This window comes from Procambarus clarkii, chromosome 76, assembly GCF_040958095.1.
Source record: "Procambarus clarkii isolate CNS0578487 chromosome 76, FALCON_Pclarkii_2.0, whole genome shotgun sequence".
Classification (NCBI taxonomy): domain Eukaryota; kingdom Metazoa; phylum Arthropoda; class Malacostraca; order Decapoda; family Cambaridae; genus Procambarus; species Procambarus clarkii.
Window position 1 is genome coordinate 3,246,968 of NC_091225.1, and position 25,920 is coordinate 3,272,887.

The following is a 25,920-nucleotide window of genomic DNA, read 5'->3' on the forward strand; positions in this document are numbered from 1 at the left end:
ATATGAAAACTCACACCCCAGAAGTGACTCGAACCCATACTCCCAGAAGCAACGCAACTGGTAACTACAGGGCGCCTTAATCCGCTTGACCATCACGGCCGTCAAAAGGAAGTGATAGCCGAGGCTATTTGAGCCACTTCCCCGACGGCAACTCGGATGGTAATCTTGGGCATAGCATTTCACCAAATCACCTCATTCTTTGGGGCACACGTGAGGAACACAAATGCGAACAAGCCTGAATGGTCCCCAGGACTATATGCGAATGAAAACTCACACCCCAGAAGTGACTCGAACCCATACTCCCAGAAGCAACGCAACTGGTAACTACAGGGCGCCTTAATCCGCTTGACCATCACGGCCGTCAAAAGGAAGTGATAGCCGAGGCTATTTGAGCCACTTCCCCGACGGCAACTCGGATGGTAATCTTGGGCATAGCATTTCACCAAATCACCTCATTCTTTGGGGCACACGTGAGGAACACAAATGCGAACAAGCCTGAATGGTCCCCAGGACTATATGCGAATGAAAACTCACACCCCAGAAGTGACTCGAACCCATACTCCCAGAAGCAACGCAACTGGTAACGCAACTAATGAGTTTTCATTCGCATATAGTCCTGGGGACCATTCAGGCTTGTTCGCATTTGTGTTCCTCACGTGTGCCCCAAAGAATGAGGTGATTTGGTGAAATGCTATGCCCAAGATTATCATCCGAGTTGCCGTCGGGGAAGTGGCTCAAATAGCCTCGGCTATCACTTCCTTTTGACGGCCATGATGGTCAAGCGGATTAAGGCGCCCTGTAGTTACCAGTTGCGTTGCTTCTGGGAGTATGGGTTCGAGTCACTTCTGGGGTGTGAGTTTTCATTCGCATATAGTCCTGGGGACCATTCAGGCTTGTTCGCATTTGTGTTCCTCACGTGTGCCCCAAAGAATGAGGTGATTTGGTGAAATGCTATGCCCAAGATTATCATCCGAGTTGCCGTCGGGGAAGTGGCTCAAATAGCCTCGGCTATCACTTCCTTTTGACGGCCATGATGGTCAAGCAGATTAAGGCGCCCTGTAGTTACCAGTTGCGTTGCTTCTGGGAGTATGGGTTCGAGTCACTTCTGGGGTGTGAGTTTTCATTCGCATATAGTCCTGGGGACCATTCAGGCTTGTTCGCATTTGTGTTCCTCACGTGTGCCCCAAAGAATGAGGTGATTTGGTGAAATGCTATGCCCAAGATTACCATCCGAGTTGCCGTCGGGGAAGTGGCTCAAATAGCCTCGGCTATCACTTCCTTTTGACGGCCGTGATGGTCAAGCGGATTAAGGCGCCCTGTAGTTACCAGTTGCGTTGCTTCTGGGAGTATGGGTTCGAGTCACTTCTGGGGTGTGAGTTTTCATTCGCATATAGTCCTGGGGACCATTCAGGCTTGCTCGCATTTGTGTTCCTCACGTGTGCCCCAAAGAATGAGGTGATTTGGTGAAATGCTATGCCCAAGATTACCATCCGAGTTGCCGTCGGGGAAGTGGCTCAAATAGCCTCGGCTATCACTTCCTTTTGACGGCCGTGATGGTCAAGCAGATTAAGGCGCCCTGTAGTTACCAGTTGCGTTGCTTCTGGGAGTATGGGTTCGAGTCACTTCTGGGGTGTGAGTTTTCATTCGCATATAGTCCTGGGGACCATTCAGGCTTGTTCGCATTTGTGTTCCTCACGTGTGCCCCAAAGAATGAGGTGATTTGGTGAAATGCTATGCCCAAGATTACCATCCGAGTTGCCGTCGGGGAAGTGGCTCAAATAGCCTCGGCTATCACTTCCTTTTGACGGCCGTGATGGTCAAGCGGATTAAGGCGCCCTGTAGTTACCAGTTGCGTTGCTTCTGGGAGTATATGGGTTCGAGTCACTTCTGGGGTGTGAGTTTTCATTCGCATATAGTCCTGGGGACCATTCAGGCTTGTTCGCATTTGTGTTCCTCACGTGTGCCCCAAAGAATGAGGTGATTTGGTGAAATGCTATGCCCAAGATTACCATCCGAGTTGCCGTCGGGGAAGTGGCTCAAATAGCCTCGGCTATCACTTCCTTTTGACGGCCGTGATGGTCAAGCGGATTAAGGCGCCCTGTAGTTACCAGTTGCGTTGCTTCTGGGAGTATGGGTTCGAGTCACTTCTGGGGTGTGAGTTTTCATTCGCATATAGTCCTGGGGACCATTCAGGCTTGTTCGCATTTGTGTTCCTCACGTGTGCCCCAAAGAATGAGGTGATTTGGTGAAATGCTATGCCCAAGATTACCATCCGAGTTGCCGTCGGGGAAGTGGCTCAAATAGCCTCGGCTATCACTTCCTTTTGACGGCCGTGATGGTCAAGCGGATTAAGGCGCCCTGTAGTTACCAGTTGCGTTGCTTCTGGGAGTATGGGTTCGAGTCACTTCTGGGGTGTGAGTTTTCATTCGCATATAGTCCTGGGGACCATTCAGGCTTGTTCGCATTTGTGTTCCTCACGTGTGCCCCAAAGAATGAGGTGATTTGGTGAAATGCTATGCCCAAGATTACCCTCCGAGTTGCCGTCGGGGAAGTGGCTCAAATAGCCTCGGCTATCACTTCCTTTTGACGGCCGTGATGGTCAAGCGGATTAAGGCGCCCTGTAGTTACCAGTTGCGTTGCTTCTGGGAGTATATGGGTTCGAGTCACTTCTGGGGTGTGAGTTTTCATTCGCATATAGTCCTGGGGACCATTCAGGCTTGTTCGCATTTGTGTTCCTCACGTGTGCCCCAAAGAATGAGGTGATTTGGTGAAATGCTATGCCCAAGATTACCATCCGAGTTGCCGTCGGGGAAGTGGCTCAAATAGCCTCGGCTATCACTTCCTTTTGACGGCCGTGATGGTCAAGCGGATTAAGGCGCCCTGTAGTTACCAGTTGCGTTGCTTCTGGGAGTATGGGTTCGAGTCACTTCTGGGGTGTGAGTTTTCATTCGCATATAGTCCTGGGGACCATTCAGGCTTGTTCGCATTTGTGTTCCTCACGTGTGCCCCAAAGAATGAGGTGATTTGGTGAAATGCTATGCCCAAGATTACCATCCGAGTTGCCGTCGGGGAAGTGGCTCAAATAGCCTCGGCTATCACTTCCTTTTGACGGCCGTGATGGTCAAGCGGATTAAGGCGCCCTGTAGTTACCAGTTGCGTTGCTTCTGGGAGTATGGGTTCGAGTCACTTCTGGGGTGTGAGTTTTCATTCGCATATAGTCCTGGGGACCATTCAGGCTTGTTCGCATTTGTGTTCCTCACGTGTGCCCCAAAGAATGAGGTGATTTGGTGAAATGCTATGCCCAAGATTACCATCCGAGTTGCCGTCGGGGAAGTGGCTCAAATAGCCTCGGCTATCACTTCCTTTTGACGGCCGTGATGGTCAAGCGGATTAAGGCGCCCTGTAGTTACCAGTTGCGTTGCTTCTGGGAGTATGGGTTCGAGTCACTTCTGGGGTGTGAGTTTTCATTCGCATATAGTCCTGGGGACCATTCAGGCTTGTTCGCATTTGTGTTCCTCACGTGTGCCCCAAAGAATGAGGTGATTTGGTGAAATGCTATGCCCAAGATTACCATCCGAGTTGCCGTCGGGGAAGTGGCTCAAATAGCCTCGGCTATCACTTCCTTTTGACGGCCGTGATGGTCAAGCGGATTAAGGCGCCCTGTAGTTACCAGTTGCGTTGCTTCTGGGAGTATGGGTTCGAGTCACTTCTGGGGTGTGAGTTTTCATTCGCATATAGTCCTGGGGACCATTCAGGCTTGTTCGCATTTGTGTTCCTCACGTGTGCCCCAAAGAATGAGGTGATTTGGTGAAATGCTATGCCCAAGATTACCATCCGAGTTGCCGTCGGGGAAGTGGCTCAAATAGCCTCGGCTATCACTTCCTTTTGACGGCCGTGATGGTCAAGCGGATTAAGGCGCCCTGTAGTTACCAGTTGCGTTGCTTCTGGGAGTATGGGTTCGAGTCACTTCTGGGGTGTGAGTTTTCATTCGCATATAGTCCTGGGGACCATTCAGGCTTGTTCGCATTTGTGTTCCTCACGTGTGCCCCAAAGAATGAGGTGATTTGGTGAAATGCTATGCCCAAGATTACCATCCGAGTTGCCGTCGGGGAAGTGGCTCAAATAGCCTCGGCTATCACTTCCTTTTGACGGCCGTGATGGTCAAGCGGATTAAGGCGCCCTGTAGTTACCAGTTGCGTTGCTTCTGGGAGTATGGGTTCGAGTCACTTCTGGGGTGTGAGTTTTCATTCGCATATAGTCCTGGGGACCATTCAGGCTTGTTCGCATTTGTGTTCCTCACGTGTGCCCCAAAGAATGAGGTGATTTGGTGAAATGCTATGCCCAAGATTACCATCCGAGTTGCCGTCGGGGAAGTGGCTCAAATAGCCTCGGCTATCACTTCCTTTTGACGGCCGTGATGGTCAAGCGGATTAAGGCGCCCTGTAGTTACCAGTTGCGTTGCTTCTGGGAGTATGGGTTCGAGTCACTTCTGGGGTGTGAGTTTTCATTCGCATATAGTCCTGGGGACCATTCAGGCTTGTTCGCATTTGTGTTCCTCACGTGTGCCCCAAAGAATGAGGTGATTTGATGAAATGCTATGCCCAAGATTACCATCCGAGTTGCCGTCGGGGAAGTGGCTCAAATAGCCTCGGCTATCACTTCCTTTTGACGGCCGTGATGGTCAAGCGGATTAAGGCGCCCTGTAGTTACCAGTTGCGTTGCTTCTGGGAGTATGGGTTCGAGTCACTTCTGGGGAGTGAGTTTTCATTCGCATATAGTCCTGGGGACCATTCAGGCTTGTTCGCATATATATATATATATATATATATATATATATATATATATATATATATATATATATATATATATATATATATATATATATATTATTAAATATGACCGAAAAAGTAAGATTAATAATTCTAACACGAATTTTCTCAATCTTTCGTACATTTCTTTTCACTGTTGGAGGTAATTCAAAAATCAATTCTCCAAAATTCATTTTTATTTCTAGTCTGACACGACACGAGCGCGTTTCGTAAAACTTATTACATTTTCAAAAACTTTAGTTTAAAAATACACAACTGAATAGAACTTACATATCTCCGATTTTGTTTATATCTACATTTGAGTGAGGTGGATGGGGTGAGGTGGCATTAATAGGGTAAAAATTTCATCAACACAAGACAGAACAAGAGGTGGCATTAATAGGGTATTAATTTCATCAACACAAGACAGAACACGAAACAATGGGTATTGAAATGGAAGTGATTGTAGAAAGCCTATTGGTCCATATTTCTTGATGCTTCTATATTGGAGCGGAGTCTCCAATATAGAACTATATATATATATATATATATATATATATATATATATATATATATATATATATATATATATATATATATATATATATATGTATATATATATATGTATATATATATATATATATATATATATATATGTCGTACCTAATAGCCAGAACTCACTTCTCAGCCTACTATTCAAGGCCCGATTTGCCTAATAAGCCAAGTTTTCCTGAATTAATATATTTACTATAATTTTTTTCTTATGAAATGATAAAGCAACCCTTTTCTCTATGTATGAGGTCAATTTTTTTTTATTGGAGTTAAAATTAACGTAGATATATGACCGAACCTAACCAACCCTACCTAACCTAACCTAACCTATATTTATAGGTAAGGTTAGGTTAGGTAGCCAAAAAAAAGCTAGGTTAGGTTAGGTTAGGTAGGTTAGGTAGACGAAAAAACATTAATTCATGAAAACTTGGCTTATTAGGCAAATCGGGCCTTGAATAGTAGGCTGAGAAGTGCGTTCTGGCTATTAGGTACGACATATATATATATATATATATATATATATATATATATATATATATATATATATATATATGTCGTACCTAGTAGCCAGAACACACTTCTTAGCCTAATATGCAAGGCCCTTTTTGCCTAATAAGCCAAGTTTTCATGAATTAATTGTTTTTCGACTTCCTAACCTACCTAACCTAACCTAACCTTTTCGGCCACCTAACCTAACCTGACCTATTAAGATAGGTTAGGTTAGGTTAGGTAGGGATGGTTAGGTTCAGTCATATATCTACGTTAATTTTAACTCCAGTAAAAAAAAATTGACCTCATACATAATGAAATGGGTAGCTTTATCATTTCATAAGAAAAAAATTAGAGAAAATATATTAATTCATGAAAACTTTGCTTATTAGGCAAATCGGGCCTTGCATAGTAGGACGAGAAGTGCGTTCTGGCTACTAGGTACGACATATATATATATATATATATATATATATTATTAAATATGACCGAAAAAGTAAGATTAATAATTCTAACACTAATTTTCTCTATCTTTCGTGCATTTCTTTTCACTGTTGGTGGTAATTCAAAAATCAATTCTCCAAAATTCATTTTTATTTCTAGTCTGATGCGACACTTGAGCGCGTTTCGTAAAACTTATTACATTTTCAAAGACTTTAGTTTACACATACACAACTGAATAGAACTTACACATCTCCGATTTGTTTATATCTACATTTGAGTGAGGTGGATGGGGTGAGGTGGCATTAATAGGGTATTAATTTCATCAACACAAGAGAAGAACACGAAACAATGGGTATTGAATGGAAGTGATTGTAGAAAGCCTATTGGTCCATATTTCTTGATGCTTCTATATTGGAGCGGAGTCTTGAGGTGGGTAGAATATAGTTGTGCATTAATTGGCTGTTGATTGCTGGTGTTGACTTTTTAATGTGTAGTGCCTCGCAAACGTCAAGCCGCCTGCTATCGCTGTATCTATCGATGATTTCTGTGTTGTTTACTAGGATTTCTCTGGCGATGGTTTGGTTGTGGGAAGAGATTATATGTTCCTTAATGGAGCCCTGTTGCTTATGCATCGTTAAACGCCTAGAAAGAGATGTTGTTGTCTTGCCTATGTACTGGGTTTTTTGGAGCTTACAGTCCCCAAGAGGGCATTTGAAGGCATAGACGACGTTGGTCTCTTTTAAAGCGTTCTGCTTTGTGTCTGGAGAGTTTCTCATGAGTAGGCTGGCCGTTTTTCTGGTTTTATAGTAAATCGTCAGTTGTATCTTCTGATTTTTGTCTGTAGGGATAACGTTTCTATTAACAATATCTTTCAGGACCCTTTCCTCCGTTTTATGAGCTGTGGAAAAGAAGTTCCTGTAAAATAGTCTAATAGGGGGTATAGGTGTTGTGTTAGTTCTCTTCAGAGGTTGCATGGCGTTTCACTTTCCTTCTTATGATGTCTTTGACGAAACCATTGGAGAAGCCGTTGTTGACTAGGACCTGCCTTACCCTACAGAGTTCTTCGTTGACTTGCTTCCATTCTGAGCTGTGGCTGAGAGCACGGTCGACATATGTGTTAACAACACTCCTCTTGTACCTGTCTGGGCAGTCGCTGTTGGCATTTAGGCACATTCCTATGTTCGTTTCCTTAGTGTAGACTGCAGTGTGGAAACCTCCGCTCTTTTCCATGACTGTTACATCTAAAAAGGGCAGCTTCCCATCCTTTTCCATCTCGTAAGTGAAACGCAGCACGAAACTCTGCTCAAACGCCTCCTTCAGCTCCTGCAGATGTCTGACATCAGGTACCTGTGTAAAAATGTCGTCAACATACCTGCAGTATATGGCCGGTTTCAAGTTCATGTCGACTAAGACTTTTTGCTCGATGGTACCCATGTAGAAGTTTGCAAACAGGACACCTAGGGGAGAACCCATGGCGACTCCATCTACCTGCTTATACATGTGCCCATCCGGGCTCAAGAAGGGTGCTTCTTTAGTACAAGCTTGGAGTAGTTTCCTTAGAATATTATTCTATTATTTATAGCATGGACATTCCTTAGAATGTCCATGCTATAAATGTTATGGCATGGACACGAGTTCTCTCACATTGACAGTGGCTTGATGAAAAACGCAGAGTAACCTCTCACTTGTCTAGTGCCCTCGGGAAGTGGAGATATTTGAGGTGTATATATATCTCGAAGTCTCTACTTCTTATGTAGGGTCTGATGGTGTAGTGGGTTAAGGCGTACTAGTTATGGAAGGTAGTTGTGCTTTCTGGGTTCGAGACCCACTGGTGGGTGTTGTCCAAAGATTATATATATATATATATATATATATATATATATATATATATATATATATATATATATATATATATATATATATATATATATATATATATATATATATATATATATATATATATATATATATATATATATATATATATATATATATATATATATATATGGCAGTGTCAGACCACGGAGGAAAATTGAAACAGGAATTTCCTTAAGTACTTTTGTATATTAATACATCTCCAAAGAAGTGGTTTACAGGTCGAGTACTAGACATAAATACGCAGGAGAGAATGGCGGAGTGAGGTGAGGTACAATACGTGGACACTGCAGAGGGCCTATTGGCCCATCCGATGCAGCAACCACACACAGGCCCACACATGGCTAATCATAGCATAAAATAGTAAATATTTACAATGAATTAGTGAGACAAATGTGTTCTACTGATCCTACTTAAATCGCCCTTTAAGTGATCTATTAAAAATGGATCTAAGTTATATAAACCACTTCTGATGTTCAAATTACTTTCGTTTTTGATCTGTATCAAAGCAGATTCAATTATGTTTCTGTTATAAGTGCTTTTACAATTCGTTATTGAAGAAGCCATCTCCCAATCAATTTGGTGAGCATCTCCTGACAGATGAACAAACAAAGCATTAGACAATTGGCCATGTCTTACAGAGTATTTATGTTGCGAAATTCTACATTTCAAATCTTTAAATGTTTGCCCAACATAGAACTTATTACAGTCTTTACAAGGTATTTTATAAATTACACAATTATCACTACGAGGGCTGTTCCTAACTAATAGCTTACCAACAGTGTATTTTCGTAGCTAAACGAATACATGTATATTAAAAAGTTTCAAGGCCTTGACAATCTTCTCAAACCCGAGAAATATGGTAAACATTGTGGTGTTTGTGTGTTACTGAGGAAGTCTTGATTGTAGGGTTGATGTAAAGCCATTGCTTGGTTACTGACTTTAATGGTTAAAGTGATACATGACTAGCTGCTTCCAAGCTTGGCGGGCGTCCTGTACGCTCTATTGTTTACCTCCTCCTGGCGTCTCAGCCGCCGCACATAGAAAACGGATGGTACCATTTTCTGTGAACATGACATCCCTCCTTTTCTTTAAAAAGAATGAATACAGGATGTCTACCATGCTTGTAGCACAAAGCAAAATTATTAACACAAAGTAAGTTATTAACACATCAAGAGATATTGCATACATTTAACATTAATTAAGCACACAAAGAATTTAAACAACTTAATCTTTACCACAAAGGATTTCAATGTTAAAGATACATATGCAATGTTAAACAAACATGAAAGAAACTGTAATACAAAGTTACAAAATATTGAATGAGAGATCTGCATTATTCAAACAATATTAAATTTAGTTCAACATAACAAGTAAATACTTTGCATTACATAGGAATACAATTAATCATCAAATCGTGTAGGGCGTTTAACATGACGTTTAGGACGAGAGTCCCCAAATACAATAACATCCCTTGATGAATTGTTTATTGAGTTATAACTCATTTTTTCTTTTTCTTTTTCTCCGACTTTGCTTTTGCACGACTTTGCACTTCATCATTTTCTACCCTAGTTGGAATCACTTTGAAATAAGCTATATTACGTGTTATACTATGATCTATATTACTAGCTGTTATCATAGTTCCTTTTACACTAATCACTTTATATGGTTTTGTATCATACGGCATATCTAACTTTCCCTCTTTTTTCTTTTTAACGAGAACAGTATCTCCAACCTTTATGACTTGTTCCTTTGCACGTTGATCATGAGCAATTTTCATTTTGCCCTTGGCTAGTGCATCCTTCTGAGCGAGACGTTTATCCGTTACCTTGGCTGGCATGACGGGTAGTGCGATTCTCATAGGACGCCCAAATAAAAGTTCACCAGGTGACTTGCACATGCGGTGTTGCACGGTAGTTCCTGAGAAAAACATACATAGCTTGTTTCCAGGATCGTCCTTCGGCATGAGCACAGCGTACAGCTTTCATGAGAGGTTGCATGAATCTCTCAACTTCTCCATTTGCTTGAGGATGTAGTGGCATCACACGGCGGTGTTTGAATCCAATATGCTCAGCAAAGTTGACGAAGTCTTGTCCATTGAATGGCGGTCCATTGTCCGTCTTGACAACTTCAGGAATGCCAAAATTTGAAAAGATCTTGTCGAGTTTCGGGATGACAGCCTTTGCAGATATGGAAGTGATGATTTCTACTTCTGGATAACGTGAGTGATCATCAATGACTACCATCAAGTACTCTCCAGATGGTAGAGGTCCGCAGAAGTCCATCGATACTTCCGTCCATGGTGCAGCAGGTAGTGGTGAAGGTTGTAGAGGTGTTGGTCTTGAAGTATCCACTGCAGCTTGGTAAGGGACACAGGCATCATGCATATCCTTTGCTTGACGACCAATGCCAGGAAACCACACCTTTTCTCGTAGCAGCTGTTTGGTCCTAACAAGACCTTGGTGTCCTTGATGTGCAAGCTTCAGAGCACGTTGCTGGAGAACAGCTGGAATGACGATACGAGTACCTCGCAGCACGGTGTCGCGTTGTTGCGTAACACTTAATTCTGTCTGGATGCGTTCAAATGCTTTGAATGCATCTTGGTCAACTCCTGAGGGTGGGATGCGTGGAAACTTTTTCTTAGTCAATGCATCCACTGTTGCTTGCAGAGTTGGGTCCTCTAGGGTTGCAGTACGGATTTCATCAAGAGTAAGAGCCTTAGGGACTGCATCACAGGTTACAGAGTGTACATATTCCTCGGCAACTTGCTGATGCTTGGTGATGGTGAAACTGTTGGCAGGATGTCGACTGATGTAATCAGCGGGATTGCCTGCACCCGGCTTGTATTTCACCGTAAAGTTGTATGGTTGCAGACGAAGAGCCCATCTCTCAATGCGAGCTGGTGGTTTGGACTTTGGATTATTGAAGATGGTCTCCAACGGTTTGTGGTCAGTGACTATCGTGGTGAAGGGTGCACCAAGCAGATACACATTGAAGTGTTCACAGCCCCATACAAGAGCAAGAGCTTCCTTCTCTGTCTGACTGTATCGTTGCTCAACATCTGTGAGAGAACGGCTGGCGTAGGCAATTACTACTCTGGAATCTGGTTGACCAGGTTTGTGTTGGGCTAAAACAGCACCTAAACCAACAGGACTAGCATCCACCGTTAACTCGGTGTCCATTGATGGATCAAAATACGCAGCAGTCGCATTCTCTACTAGTGCATCTTTCACAGCATCAAATGCATTTTGTTCGATATCGCTCCAGTACCATGATGCATTTTTCTTCAGGAGCTCACGTAGAGGCTTCGTAATGGTAGCAAAATCTGGAATGAAGCGAGAACAGTAGTTTGCCATTCCCAGAAAACTATGTACTTCAGTGGACGTTGAAGGAGGTGCAGCATTCTTGATATCTGCAACTTTCTTAGGATCTGGAGACAGACCTTTGTCACTAAGTACATGTCCAAAGAATTCATTTTTATGTTGATTGAACTCTCACTTTGCTCGGCTTAGCGTCAAATTCTTTTCTCGTAAGCGTTGCAATGTTGCACGAAGAGCTTTGTCGTGTTCAGCTTGGGTACGGCCATAAACAATGATGTCATCAGACATGTTGTCAGCATTAGGTATATCTTGCAATACCTGGCTGATGATGTGCTGGAATACCTCGGCAGCACTGTTGATACCAAAACTCAGGCGCTTGTACCTATACATACCTCGATGTGTCGTAAACGTTGTGATGAAGCGACTCTCATCATCAAGTTCAAGCTGATGATAGCCCTTGTTTAAATCTAACTTGCTGAATACAGTTGCACCATTCAAGCGGTAGATCATATCATCTACAGTGGGTGTAGGATGGCGTTCACGCATTATTGCCTTGTTGGGAACACGCATGTCCACACAAATGCGTATCTCATCTGGATTCTTCGGCTTTGGTGGAGTGACAATTGGGCTTACCCATGGTGTTGGGCCTGTTACTGGTTCAATGATATCTAGTTCCATCAGCCTATCCAGTTCGGCATCGACTTTCTTGTGAGTATGGAATGGTTGTCGGCGATGTGGTTGGGCAACTGGAATTACATCTGGGTTGATATGCAGATGTACTTTGCTATCAGTATAACAACCTATGGATTTAAATCGATCAGAAAATTCAGCAACAATACCATCAACATTGTTTGCAGATTCCACTGCTACAGCATTAGAAAGCTGAAGTAGCCCCAATTTGGTTGAAGTCTTGTAACTGAGTAGAGACTCCTTTGCATTCCTAACAACATGGAATGTAGTAATGAGCATTGCATTCTTAATTTAATCTCTGCAGTGAAAGTTCCAATCACTGGCAAGGCTACCTTTGAAGCATAGGCAGTGGCTTTGCCATCATAGTTTTCAAGCTTTGGGAACTGTTTTTTAAATTTTTCATAGTGGCACTCAGCAATGGTGTCAATGTTTGATCCAGTGTCAATGAGAACTTTGAGACAAATACCAGCAATGTATACACATGTCTCTGGGTTGTTTGGAAGATCATTCCATTCTGTGATTGCTTGTACTCCATAAGTATAATCACATTCACTGTCATCTGAGACTGGTTGTAATGAAATGTTGTCTTGTATATTATTAACATTCTGGATATGAGGTGCAATATTGTGTTTACCACCTCGACCCCTATGACCTGATCCTCGTACAGTGCTTTTATTCACTGACTGTGGTTTCTTTAGTGCGGAACGACACATAGCACCAAAATGACCTAGTTTTCCACACTCATAGCACTTCTTACCTTGAGCAGGACAAACATTACCTTGGTGCGGGTAGTCTCCTCCACAATTGTAACATTTATTGTTGACACCCTCTGATGTGGGTCGTTGTGACTGCTTGAGTCTCGTTCCTTGACCCCAGTTGTGACGTGGTTCTCGGCTCAATTTACTGTTAGGTTTGGCATGATATCTTCTTTGATTACGATGTCCTCCCTGAACCTTACATACCTCATCACTGTTAGTAACAGTGGCAGAACCGTTGTTGGCACTGCACTCCATGACACGAGCATCACGTGCAGCATCTTCCATTCGACGAGCCATATCCAGTATCTTGGTAAGAGAACTTTCATCATCAACAAGTTCTAGAGCTCTTCGACGAAGACGTGTAGATGTGCATGTTTCAATTATTTGCTGTTTGATTTCTTTGTCAATATCAGCAAACTCACAATGGGCTGCTAAACCCTGTAGACGTGTGTGGTATAGATCAACGGTTTCATTAGAGAGTTGTCTGGCTCTCCTGAAATGCATAATTTCCATTATAATAATAATAATAATAATAATAATTTTTATTTAGGCAAAGGTACATACATAAAGAGATTTTACAAAGTTTGTTGGCTTTATAGATAAGAGGTAGTACATACAATGCCTAAAGCCACTATTACGCAAAGCGTTTCGGGCGGGAAAAAACACTACTGACTAAAGCTTAAAACTAATGGGTAAAAAGAAAAAAAATGCGTTGAGTACAAATAAAAATAGAGGTAAAAGAGGGGGGAACATTGTTGAAAAAACAGCACAAATACAATTACAAATTATTACTGAAAATTACATTAAAACAGCGTTGATTTGTAAAACAAAAAAAAACAAAAAAAAAAAAACATACATGGGTTGACAATAGAGAGGTAAGGTAGGTTACAGGGAATTTATCAGGTATAGCTTCGTTTTTACCTTAAACTGGTTGAGAGAGGTACTGTCTTTAACATGGTTGGGAAGGTCATTCCACATCCTGGGCCCCTTGATTTGTAGAGCATTTCTGGTTTGATTAAGTCGTACTCTAGGAATATCAAAACTGTATTTATTTCTGGTGTGGTGCTCATGGGTTCTGTTACAACCTTCTATGAAGCTTTTGAGATCAGGATTGGCATTACAATTTAGCGTTTTGTATATGTATAGTACACATGAGAGAATGTGCAGTGACTTAATGTCTAACACATTCAGGGATTTGAATAGGGGTACCGAGTGATGTCTGAGGCCAGAATTGGATATTGTCCTAATAGCAGCTTTGTGTTGAGTAATTAGAGGACGTAAGTGATTTTGGGTAGTAGAGCCCCAAGCACAAATACCATAGTTGAGATATGGATAGATAAGGGAGTAATAGAGAGTCACCAGGGCAGGGCGTGGTACATAATATCTGATCTTAGAAAGAATGCCCACAGTTTTTGAAACTTTTTTTGATATGTTTAGAATGTGTCCCTGGAAATTCAGCTTGTGGTCAATGAGAATGCCAAGGAATTTGCCATCTAATTTGTTACAAATTTGGGTATTGTTTATTTTGAGATTTATTTGATTAGAGGATTTATTGCCAAACAGAATATAGAAAGTTTTGTCAATGTTAAGGGTGAGTTTGTTGGCAGTTAGCCACAGATGGACTTTATTTAGCTCAGTATTTACTGTGGCATTTAGAGCAAGGGGATCAGGACTGGAGTAAATGAAGGTTGTGTCGTCAGCAAATAGGATTGGTTTGAGGTGTTGGGAGGCATTTGGAAGGTCATTAATGTAGATGAGAAAGAGGAGAGGGCCAAGTATGCTGCCCTGGGGAACACCAATGTTGATGGGTAGGGTGGGAGAAATTGTATTATTCACAGAAACACATTGGAGCCTGTCAGTAAGGTAGGATTTGAGGTATTGTAGGGAGTGTCCTCTGACACCATAATGATGTAATTTAAGAAGAAGGTTTTGGTGGTTGACAGTATCGAAAGCTTTACGCAGGTCCACAAATAACCCAACAGGGAACTAATTTTTATCAAGAGCTGTATGAATCGAGTTAAGCATTCTAATAAGTGCATCGTTAGTGCTTTTTTTGGGCCTGAAGCCATATTGGCAAGGGCTAAGTATATTGAGTTTGGCTAGATATGAGTAAAGCTGCTTATAGATTAGTTTTTCAAAAATTTTTGACAAGTTTGGCAGGATTGATATAGGTCTGTAGTTGTTAACATCTGTGAGATCACCACATTTGTGGACAGGCGTTACTCTCGCTTTTTTTAGAATATCTGGAAAGGTTTGGAGTTCAAGTGACTTGTTGAAGAGCAAAGCAATAGCAGGGGCTAAAGATCTGGAGGCTTTTTTGTAGATTAAAGTTGGTATCTCCTCAAGGGCACCAGACTTGGTTTTAAGGGAAAGGATTATCTCATTGACGTCAATGGAATTAATAGGCTTTAGGTACAGAGACTGGGGATAGTTCCCTGTAAGATAGTCCTTAATGTCAGTACTGGAAGATGGAATATCATTAGCAAGGGATGAACCAATGGAAGAGAAGAACCTATTGAACTCAATAGCAGAATCAGAGGCTGAAAGCTGACCATCGTTATTAGACAGGAGAGTCGGTTTTTTATTTAAAGACTTCTTTGATCCCAATATTTGTGAAATTGTTCTCCATGTTTGTTTAATGTTGCTCTTTATTTGGGTAAATTTATCTTCGTAGTATTTAGTTTTGGCTCGTCTAATTATCTTAGATAGCAATAATGAGTAATTCTTTGAGAATTCTTTGGAGACAATCCCTAACCTATACTTTTTCTCAAGGTCATGTTTTTTATTAATAGATTTAAGTATTCCCTTTGTAAGCCAGGGATTGTTAAGCCTTTTGGTTGTGACTTGTTTTGTAAGCATAGGACAGTGGGTATTATAAAGGCTAAGAGTTATTTGAAGAAAAGATTGAACTGCTAGGTTGATGTCCTCAATGTTACCTAACTCGGACTCCCAGTTGACATTATCAGTAGCAGTTATAAAATTGTCTATAGCAGTTTCATTGTGTAGTCTAAAACGTATCTCTCTTGACTCAAGAGGTGGTTTGCTAATGTTAGTTAAGAGAAATGTGGGGTAATGGTCTGTAGTGCTATCGGTGATTATACCTGAAGTAAGCGGAGAGGTTATATTTGTCCAGATGTGATCAAGAGTCGTGGCAGTGCTATCAGTGATTCTAGTAGGTCTAGTGATTAAGGGTATGAGGAAGCAGGAATTCATACAGTTGAGGAAGCTAACAGCAGTAGGGTGTTCTGGCTCGCAGAGGTCAATATTAAAGTCCCCTGCGATAATTAGGTGGTTTTTGTTCAGTCTGTTATCAAGTATTAGATTTCTAAGGTTTGAGTTGAATTCGGACACATCAGTGTTAGGAATTCTATAAACTGCACCCACAGACAGGATAGACTCGGCACCCTTGACTCTGAAGCTGGCGAAGATATACTCCCCATAGCAGTCTCTAGTTCTAATTTCTTTTAAGCATGTTAGTTCTTGGTGGTAGTAAAGAGCAGTGCCACCACCTCTCTGAAGTTGACGACAGTTGTGGATTGCTGAGTAGTTAGGCATGTTAAAGAGTTGAGTAGTATCATCTTTCAACCATGTTTCAGTAAGTATAATAAAAGAGAAATTGTTGTCAATAGATTCAATCAAGGCACTAACATCATCGAAGTGTGATGCACTAACACACAAGCACAAGGCACTAACATCATTGCAGTATTTTGCCTTGGTTTGAAATGTTCTGTTAGTTTGGCTTTGGCAATGTCATAATCTTTGGCACCACCAGTGTCTTTCAGTGTGTCAAAGATGTCACAAACTCTATCACCTGCATAATGAAGTAGAAAGGCTCGCTTTCTTTCAGCACTTTTGATGTCAGAAACTATCAACAAATTTTCAAACCTTTTAAGCCATTTGACCCACCTCTGTGACAGGTTTGTCTGGTCACAGTCAGGATCAAATGCAGGAAACTGAGGTATATTTGCCATTTTTACTGAATAAAAGTAAACTTATCACTTAAAATGTTCCTCAGAATATTAAACACTTACTGCACTGTATATGTTAGTCAAGAATTCACTGTAATTACTTTAATTTTGCAAAGCACACAAGCATTTTAATGCAAAAAGTTAACAGCAGAGCACAATACAGCAGCAACTGACTTCTTACCTAGCCCTTGTGTACATGTGTTGTTCCTACTCACAGCAGCACAGCAGTTGTCAGCAGTTGGCACAGCAGTAGTTAGCAGTTGGTACAGCAGTTGGTACAGCAGTCAATTCAGTGTGAAGAATTTTGTAGCGCGAAGCGTCGTTTCGTAACCAAAACATCAGATTTTGTACACATCAAAGCGTCGTTTCGTACACGGCGTCGGCACGCAGATTACTCGTACACAGCTTGAGTCAGCACATGCTTGGGGTAGCACATAGCATTGGTTAGCACATGGCATTGGTTAGCACATAGCATTGGTTAGCACATAGCATCGTTTAGCACAAAGCATTGGTTAGCACACAGCATTGAGTATGGTGCTCACAGCACGACTTCTCCTTCCTCCTCTGGACGAGACAGCATGCTCCTTCCTTGTTTGAAGTTGAACAAAATACCTGCGTTCCCAGTTCATCCTCGTCGCCAATGTGGTGTTTGTGTGTTACTGAGGAAGTCTTGATTGTAGGGTTGATGTAAAGCCATTGCTTGGTTACTGACTTTAATGGTTAAAGTGATACATGACTAGCTGCTTCCAAGCTTGGCGGGCGTCCTGTACGCTCTATTGTTTACCTCCTCCTGGCGTCTCAGCCGCCGCACATAGAAAACGGATGGTACCATTTTCTGTGAACATGACAAACATAACACATTCTTTGGACGAATTCTTTCATTGCATATATTTTTATAATATGTACGATGTGCTTTGCTACGGCAAACTTCCAAAAAACTCAGTGGGTAACAAAGCTTGAGACCAATCAAATCAATATTCTTAAACTCTTCGTCTAAGAATTCTGGACTCACAACTCAAAGAGCTCTTAGATACATTGAAGAAAAAAATGACTTTTTCACATTGTATCTATGCCCTGAAAAATAATGAACATCAGATAAATTATTCGTAGGTTTTCTGTAGACACTAAACTTTAGTGAAAAATCTTCCCTATGAATAAGTACATCTAGGAATGGCAAACATTTATCTATTTCAGTCTCCATAGTAAATTTTATAGAGGTGACTTGATCATTAAGTTTGGCTACAAATTCGTCTGTGTTTACATCTGAAGGCCATATACACAAAATATCATCAACATATCTAAACCATGGAATGATTCCAGGGGTTATTTTTGAAACAAATTTCTTTTCGAAGAATTCCATGTACAAGTTAGAAAGCAATGGCGATAAAGGATTCCCCATTGCCATTCCAAAAGTCTGTAAATGGGCCAATAGGCCCTCTGCAGTGTCCACGTATTGTACCTCACCTCACTCTACCATTCTCTCCTGTGTATTTATGTCTAGTACTCGACCTATAAAACCACTCCTTCTGAAGATGTATTAATATACGAAAGTACTTAAGGAAATTCCTTTTTCAATTTTCCTCCGTGGTCTGACACTGTCACATTTTTAATCACGTGTTTATTTTCGTGATACACACACACACACACACACACGCACACACACACACACACACACACACACACACACACACACATACACACACACACACACACATACACACACACACACACACACACACACACACACACACACACACACGCAAGCACAATTAGGTGAGTACACACACACACACACATATATATATATATATATATATATATATATATATATATATATATATATATATATATATATATATCTTTGATGTGTCTAATGGACTTTATGTAACAGGTCAGTGTGATTTCTACACGTCGAGAGAGGGGTTTCTATCATACATTTCTGGTGTCATAAGCCAAAGGGACAACCCCATCGTAGCAGCTATGCGAAATAGGTAGGACCATATTCCGTCATATTTCAGGTATATTGAAAACTTCTTAAATATATGAAGATTTCTGAGGTTTAGTGTGTATTATTATATACGGAATTAAGAATAAGAGAGTCACTAGCTGGCCTAATACAAGGCAACTGCTTTGTATATCTAACCACTCACTAACCTATTTGTTTAATAAATGCCTGAAATATTCTAATTGAGTCAGAGGGTAAGAATAAATAGTCAAATACTAATGGGAAGCGTTGCAAATTGGAGGTCTTCGGGGTTTGGTATTGCTCACCATATATATATATATATACTAGTTATGGACATGATTTTAGAGAAGTACTTGTTATTAGCTATTGACACCAAAATTTGGACAGAACTATTTTCAAGAACCTTAAATTGATTCCAGTTGACTTAGAAAGACTTTTAAAATAGTCAAAATGATTGGTAAATGTAGTTCATTAGTAACAAATATAGGGTATTAATTCTAAAAAATGATAAGTTAACATACGTTACCTGTACAATGTTGTGAACTTAAGAAACATTACGAGTATTAGGAACATTATAGACTCTTAAGTATTTTTGTATGCGCAGAAACACTATATATTATTGCAGTAACCGAAACATAGATGAATGTAGAAAACAGACTCCTATTAGGTAAACATAATTTTAAGGGATTCATATTATTTCACACAAAAAGACAGATTAAACGAGGAGGAAGAATAGCTCTATATGTCAGGGAACATTTTAGATGTAGTGTCAGAGAGGGAATCAATACTGAACCCCATAAAGAAACTGTATGAATAGAATTAAATTAAAATAATGATTGCCCGATAATAAAAGTTATACATATAGGCCACTAAACATTGACGCAATGGAGGAAGGACAACTAGGATATCAAAAGACAATTTTTATTTAATAGATAACTTTAATTTTAGCAAAATAAACTGGATCACTTAAACAGGTGTTATGAATCCATATACTTGATTCTAACATTTATCATAATAAACATGTATGTTCACTATTCTTTCATCAGTTATTTGAAATAAAACATTCTATCCATTTGTTTTCTAATATATATGTTTGAGTTAATTGTAGCATGTTGTAGTGTGCTTGTATGAGATATTATGTTGATGCTATTGCATGTTCATTCCTGTGGGGGGAGACCGTGGCGTCTCATGGGGGGATGACCATATTTGGGATGATCCAGTATGCGTGCAGTGTATCAAGCTAGCGTCACTGATTCACTCCCTGTAATTATTACTGTTTTTTGTGTGTACATATTTCTTTAATTACACCTTAGCAGTGTTATATGCATTTTAGTATAGTTTATGCATATTAGTGAAGTTATAATTATGTTCTTAAGTATTACTCTCAGATAGCAGAGTATCTAGAGGTTTCATGTGGTTTTTGGTTGGTAACCTATTGACACCCTGCCGTGCATGCTCCAGCAGCTAGTCGTGTGGGTAAGGCTGGCTGGGGTGGATATGTTAGGAGATAAGTCTTTGGTACCTGTTTATTGTGTAGTAACATAGCTAATTGCCTGGTTAGATCATTATTTGCATACCCATCTATTCATGTAAGTTTTAAAATAGTGATCAGTGCTTATATATAGTTTTATGGTGTCATTTCATTCTGATGCATTAATATTTCTGGCTGCCTGTATTTTCTTTGAATGTTTGTATGTTTCTTTGTTATCCTTGCTTAAAGTATATTGCTTTGCTGATTAAGCAGTTGATTTATTTACCCTAGACATTTGTAATACGCAAGACCACATTATTACATATTTTACTACTGCAAAGGCAGAGGAACTATACCAAGAGGTCAAAGGTCATAACAACAGGCAATGCAGAGGCAGAAGAACTTAGAAATGATGGACAACTTCTTTCTTCAACAATACATTATAGAGCCAACACGAGGAAACAATATATATTAGCCTTGGTTCTAGCCAAAGAAAGACACTAGTAAATGACACTGAAATAGGAAACATGAAATTAAACCAGGATTAGATTTGACATAAAGACAATTAGATTTAAGAGAACATTGAAAACTTGTGCGATAGAAAGCTCTGCAAGAGTTCCAGAGTTTCGTAAAGCAAATTATGCGTTATGAGGAGTTACTTATGAAGGGAAGATTGAGCAGACCACAACACGAGAGTCCGGAGACGGGTGCCATGGCGGTGCACCATGTGGACTCCACTTGTAATTAATTTAAAACAATTCCAGTTAAATCCCAGGAACACAGTGTACCGTATGAATTGATTAGGTCGAATAATAATGATCTAAAATGGATGACCATTGACTGAAGAACCTTCCTTAAAATAAGAAAGCTTTATATAAGTGTATAAGAAACAGGGAAGGACATCAACAAGAACTTATCATACTATCAAGAACGGTTAAAAGATACAAGAAAAGCAACGTCTAGTATGTCACCGCCAATTTGTTCCATATATCAGCACCCCTGTTCCCGAACCCATATTTACCCAGATCCTTACTGAACCTAAACTTATCCTATTTCTATACATTGTTTCGTGTTCTACCCTGCAGTTGAAATATATAACGGTTTAATAATACCCGCTGTGTTATGACCTTTTATCCACTCCACACTTCAGTCATGTCACACCTCACTCTTCGCCTTTCTAGTGAATGTAAATTAAACTTATTTATCTTTCTTCATATGGAATGGTACTAATTCCTGGCATAAATTTTGCCATCGTCCTCTGTACCTGATCTAGTGAATTCATCTCCGTTCATTAGTATACCAACGAAAAACTGATCATACGTCCACAGAATCTCTTTGTTGAAGTAAATTTCAGTAATAGTAGTAGTAGCCATCCATCAGTCTCAGGAGACTATGGAGATGCGCTCTGGTTGTCGGTCTGGAGTGGTCTCTCCAGGGCGCAAAGCCAGGTTAGGTTGATAAGGGGGAGAAGCTATCACCCATGCAGCAGGTCCCCCACCCCTCTGCATGTTAAAGGATCTGGTGTTGGCTATATTATTTAGGATTCGAGAGGTAAATTTCGATAAATGATGAACAAGCACTTCACGATGCCTACAGCACAGCACCGGTGAAACTATGAGCATGTGTCACCGTACAGGTTTGCCCCTTAGGCAAGTTCCTCACAATACGTGATCACTGTGAAGCATCAGTTACCCCCCCCCCCCTATCTTATAGGGTGAGTCCACTGCACTGTTGTTGTTGTTTTAGATTCAGCTACTTAGAACAAAAAGTTGCAAGCAGCACGGGCTATGGTGAACCCGTAGTGGACTTACCCGGCACAGGAGCGGGGCTGTAACAAAGACCACTGTACTGACTTTTTATTGTTAGATAACACCTGAGGTGAACAATTCACCTCAGGTCTCAACCTCATGGTTTACACGTTAATTTTGTCTAATGTAAGTTGTTAGTTCTTTTATACCATTTCGTTAAGTTTCTTTGTTTGGTAATTTTAAGTAATATTATATTTTTTAAATCTCTGACATGTATATTCATATTTTTTCACAAGTGCTTTGCTCAGTAGATTGTTGAGTACTGATAGTGAGGTGGTGTTGTCTCTTACATGTGTGATGGTGAGGTGTTGTTGTCCCTTACATGTGTGATGGTGAGGTGTTGTTGTCTCTTACATGTGTGATGGTGAGGTGGTGTTGTCTCTTACATGTGTGATGGTGAGGTGTTGTTGTCCCTTACATGTGTGATGGTGAGGTGTTGTTGTCCCTTACATGTGTGATGGTGAGGTGTTGTTGTCCCTTACATGTGTGATGGTGAGGTGTTGTTGTCCCTTACATGTGTGATGGTGAGGTGTTGTTGTCCCTTACATGTGTGATGGTGAGGTGTTGTTGTCCCTTACATGTGTGATGGTGAGGTGTTGTTGTCCCTTACATGTGTGATGGTGAGGTGTTGTTGTCCCTTACATGTGTGATGGTGAGGTGTTTTTGTCCCTTACATGTGTGATGGTGAGGTGTTGTTGTCTCTTACATGTGTGATGGTGAGGTGTTGTTGTCTCTTACATGTGTGATGGTGAGGTGTTGTTGTCCCTTACATGTGTGATGGTGAGGTGTTGTTGTCCCTTACATGTGTGATGGTGAGGTGTTGTTGTCCCTTACATGTGTGATGGTGAGGTGTTGTTGTCCCTTACATGTGTGATGGTGAGGTGTTGTTGTCCCTTACATGTGTGATGGTGAGGTGTTGTTGTCCCTTACATGTGTGATGGTGAGGTGTTGTTGTCCCTTACATGTGTGATGGTGAGGTGTTGTTGTCCCTTACATGTGTGATGGTGAGGTGTTGTTGTCCCTTACATGTGTGATGGTGAGGTGTTGTTGTCCCTTACATGTGTGATGGTGAGGTGTTGTTGTCCCTTACATGTGTGATGGTGAGGTGGTGTCTCATACATGTGTTTACAAGTGAAACAACTGAAGAAGGTATACGACTTTTCTCTCATCAGAACAAGATTTCCAAAAGGAAAATATATCTCTGAAATAGTAAAACATATATGGTGAGGTTACCATAATTCTACCAACCAAGCTACTGAGCACCCACAATAGAGGAGAACCTCAGAACACGTATCTGATATCCAACTGAGACTTTAGGCTATGCCTGGAGTGCCACTAGAGTATGGATGTATTAGGTAATCCACCCCCTAGTCATATAAGTTGCTACTCATCAGAGCCTTAATGGTCCAAGTAAATGAAATTTTAATATCCACGATACGGTGGTTAACAAATGAGATGACTGGGGCGTGGATCAACTTGCATCTACGTGCCCATGAGGCACCCCAGGGAAGGCCTAAAGTTCCAGTTAGACAGCGGATATGTATCTCTGGGGTCCTTCCCTGATTGTGGAGGTCGGTAGCTCAATGGGTAGAGAGGCCGGCTGCTGCCTTTTGTGGTCTGAAGGTCGAGGCTCCGATGGCCCACATGAATGAAATATATATTATGTGAATACCTTTGTATCAAAAAATAACTTTCTCTTTGCCATTTTGCGATAGTAGTTTAACCAGATAATATATGCTAATTAGAATTATTAAGTCAACTCGTGCCTCATTGTGACAGGATTATAGCCCTGGCGGAGTCCGGGACCTTCGTGAGGTGGTTCATGACCAATATTCCCAACGCCACAAGGTGCCTCAACCTCCCGAAGAAGTTCACTGTCCGCTCCTCTCTCTCGCTGACCAACCTCTGGGTAATACACCAGTTACTTGACATATTTAATATTTATATATATGCACAAAGATAGAACCTTCTGTTCCAGATCTGTGCATCGAGATGTGTACCTCGCGTCTTGGTTTATGTATATAGAATATTGCGTTCTGTCCTCCACTAATTTCAGGACTAAAGTATAGTTGTTAGTGTGTCTAAATTATTTTGGTGATCTTAATAACCCTCCTGAAGCTAATTGGCCTTAATTCCACCATGTCCCCAATCCAGCTGTATTATCCATCGTCTCAAGTCCAGTATACAATTGTAATACCCTTATCTTAGCTCTCAGCTGCACATAACTTGCCTGTATCGCCATCGTTTTCCCGCTCTTATGGCTCTAGTCTTTCAGGGAATGTATGTGGTTCTTGGGAGCGGAGTTGCTGTCAGTTTACTGGTGTTTTGGCTGGAGGTCGTCAGCGTCGGTGTTCTCCAGCTGGGAGAACACAGGCTGGGTGTCTACTAATTGTATGAAAAGTATAAACACAATATATCCTTCTATTAAGTTTATTTCAGAAACTCCTGACTATTGATTCCAGCTATATGTTCATATTATCACTGTATAATGGAGTATTATATGGACTTACAAATAAATAATATTTAGAAAATAGATTATGAACATTTTATTCTAAAAATTTCCTCACATATTTGCTATTTTTGCGAAAAAAAAACTTAGTCAACTATTATTACATAATACAGAAAAAAATAATTTTTGATATGCATATTTAACTATAATGACCATCAAGGATTCAAACCCAGGCGGAGAAGGTTATCCCACTGGCTCTCTAGTATTGTAACCACTACACCAGTGTGACGATGTTAACGCCAGTGTTAACGATGTTAACGCACCTGACCCCATTTTCTGTGTTCCATTATGGAAGGCTGTGGTCTCGCTGAATCTGGTGCAGTTTCCTTCGTACTATATGAATTACTTTCCTCAGAGGTGATTGATGTGAGAAGTACATTGGACGACGGAAGGTGGTCCACCAGGAGTAGCCAACAAGGGCAGTCCTGAAGAACGCAAGACTTGTTTTAGTCGGAACAAGAAGGGCCTGGGCGTTGAAGCCAGTGAATTGTAACCAATTAACCAACGAGCTATTAGTGTTGATGCGACGACGTAACGAGGTATCCCGGAGTGGCTAAGTTGTGTTCTTAGACGGACTGAACGTCAGTCTGTCCTCTAGGTTAAGGCTTGTTAGTGGTGAAGCCTAGAGAGGAAGCCAGCCAGTGTTGCTAGAGTGACTGTTGCGACCCTGTGGGAATACTGCAGAGGACTGGCCCGTGAATTGCTGGAAAAGTTAACTCGCCGACGTGAGTACCTCAGAAGAAGGGCACACGGGGATGGAACCCTGAGTGGTCTGTATATCTTGGTGTATGTTGTAAATAGTTACCTGAACATATTATTTGAAGTACACTTAGTGATGGTTTTGCCTAGCATTGTTTAACCCCCTTCCTGGTTTGGGTGTCTATTACTGCTCAGTTCCCGATAACTTCGCCCTGACTTTGGGTTGGATCGATGAAGAAAGAGGCACTATGGCCCTATAGGAACAGAGACGACAGGAACCAGAGTTACCGGCCCAGTGAGGCCGCCGTAACAACCAGCGGCTGCCAAGGTATAGGAAGTCCTGTGAGCCACACGTACACCCGGCAACTCTCTGTCCCCAGTGTTGCCGGTAATTTCACCGGTTATTTCAGTTATATTTTATCTCCGGTTATTTCATCAAATCCTTGAAGATGTTAGGGGTTGTGCTGTGTATACATGTGTACATACTAAGCTCCAATACGTGAACTAGTCACGTATTCACTTGAGCTAGCCACCCCTAAGCAAACCTTAGTTGTGGGAGATTT

At 41.1% G+C, this 25,920-nt stretch overlaps 1 protein-coding gene across 3 annotated transcripts in view; it reads left to right on the top strand.

Moving 5' to 3' along the window:
* LOC123771516 (probable glutamate receptor) overlaps positions 1 to 24,682 on the top strand; it is a 135,719-nt gene extending 111,037 nt beyond the window's left edge. For all 3 annotated transcript variants that reach the window (XM_069313813.1, XM_069313815.1, XM_069313814.1), the window contains 3 exons: positions 18,796 to 18,895; positions 23,929 to 24,058; positions 24,425 to 24,682. In XM_069313813.1, coding sequence (XP_069169914.1) covers positions 18,796 to 18,895; positions 23,929 to 24,058; positions 24,425 to 24,538 — 344 coding nt within the window. In that variant the 3' untranslated portion in view covers positions 24,539 to 24,682. The remainder of the gene's footprint in view (positions 1 to 18,795; positions 18,896 to 23,928; positions 24,059 to 24,424) is intronic.
* Positions 24,683 to 25,920: the final 1,238 nt, after the last annotated feature.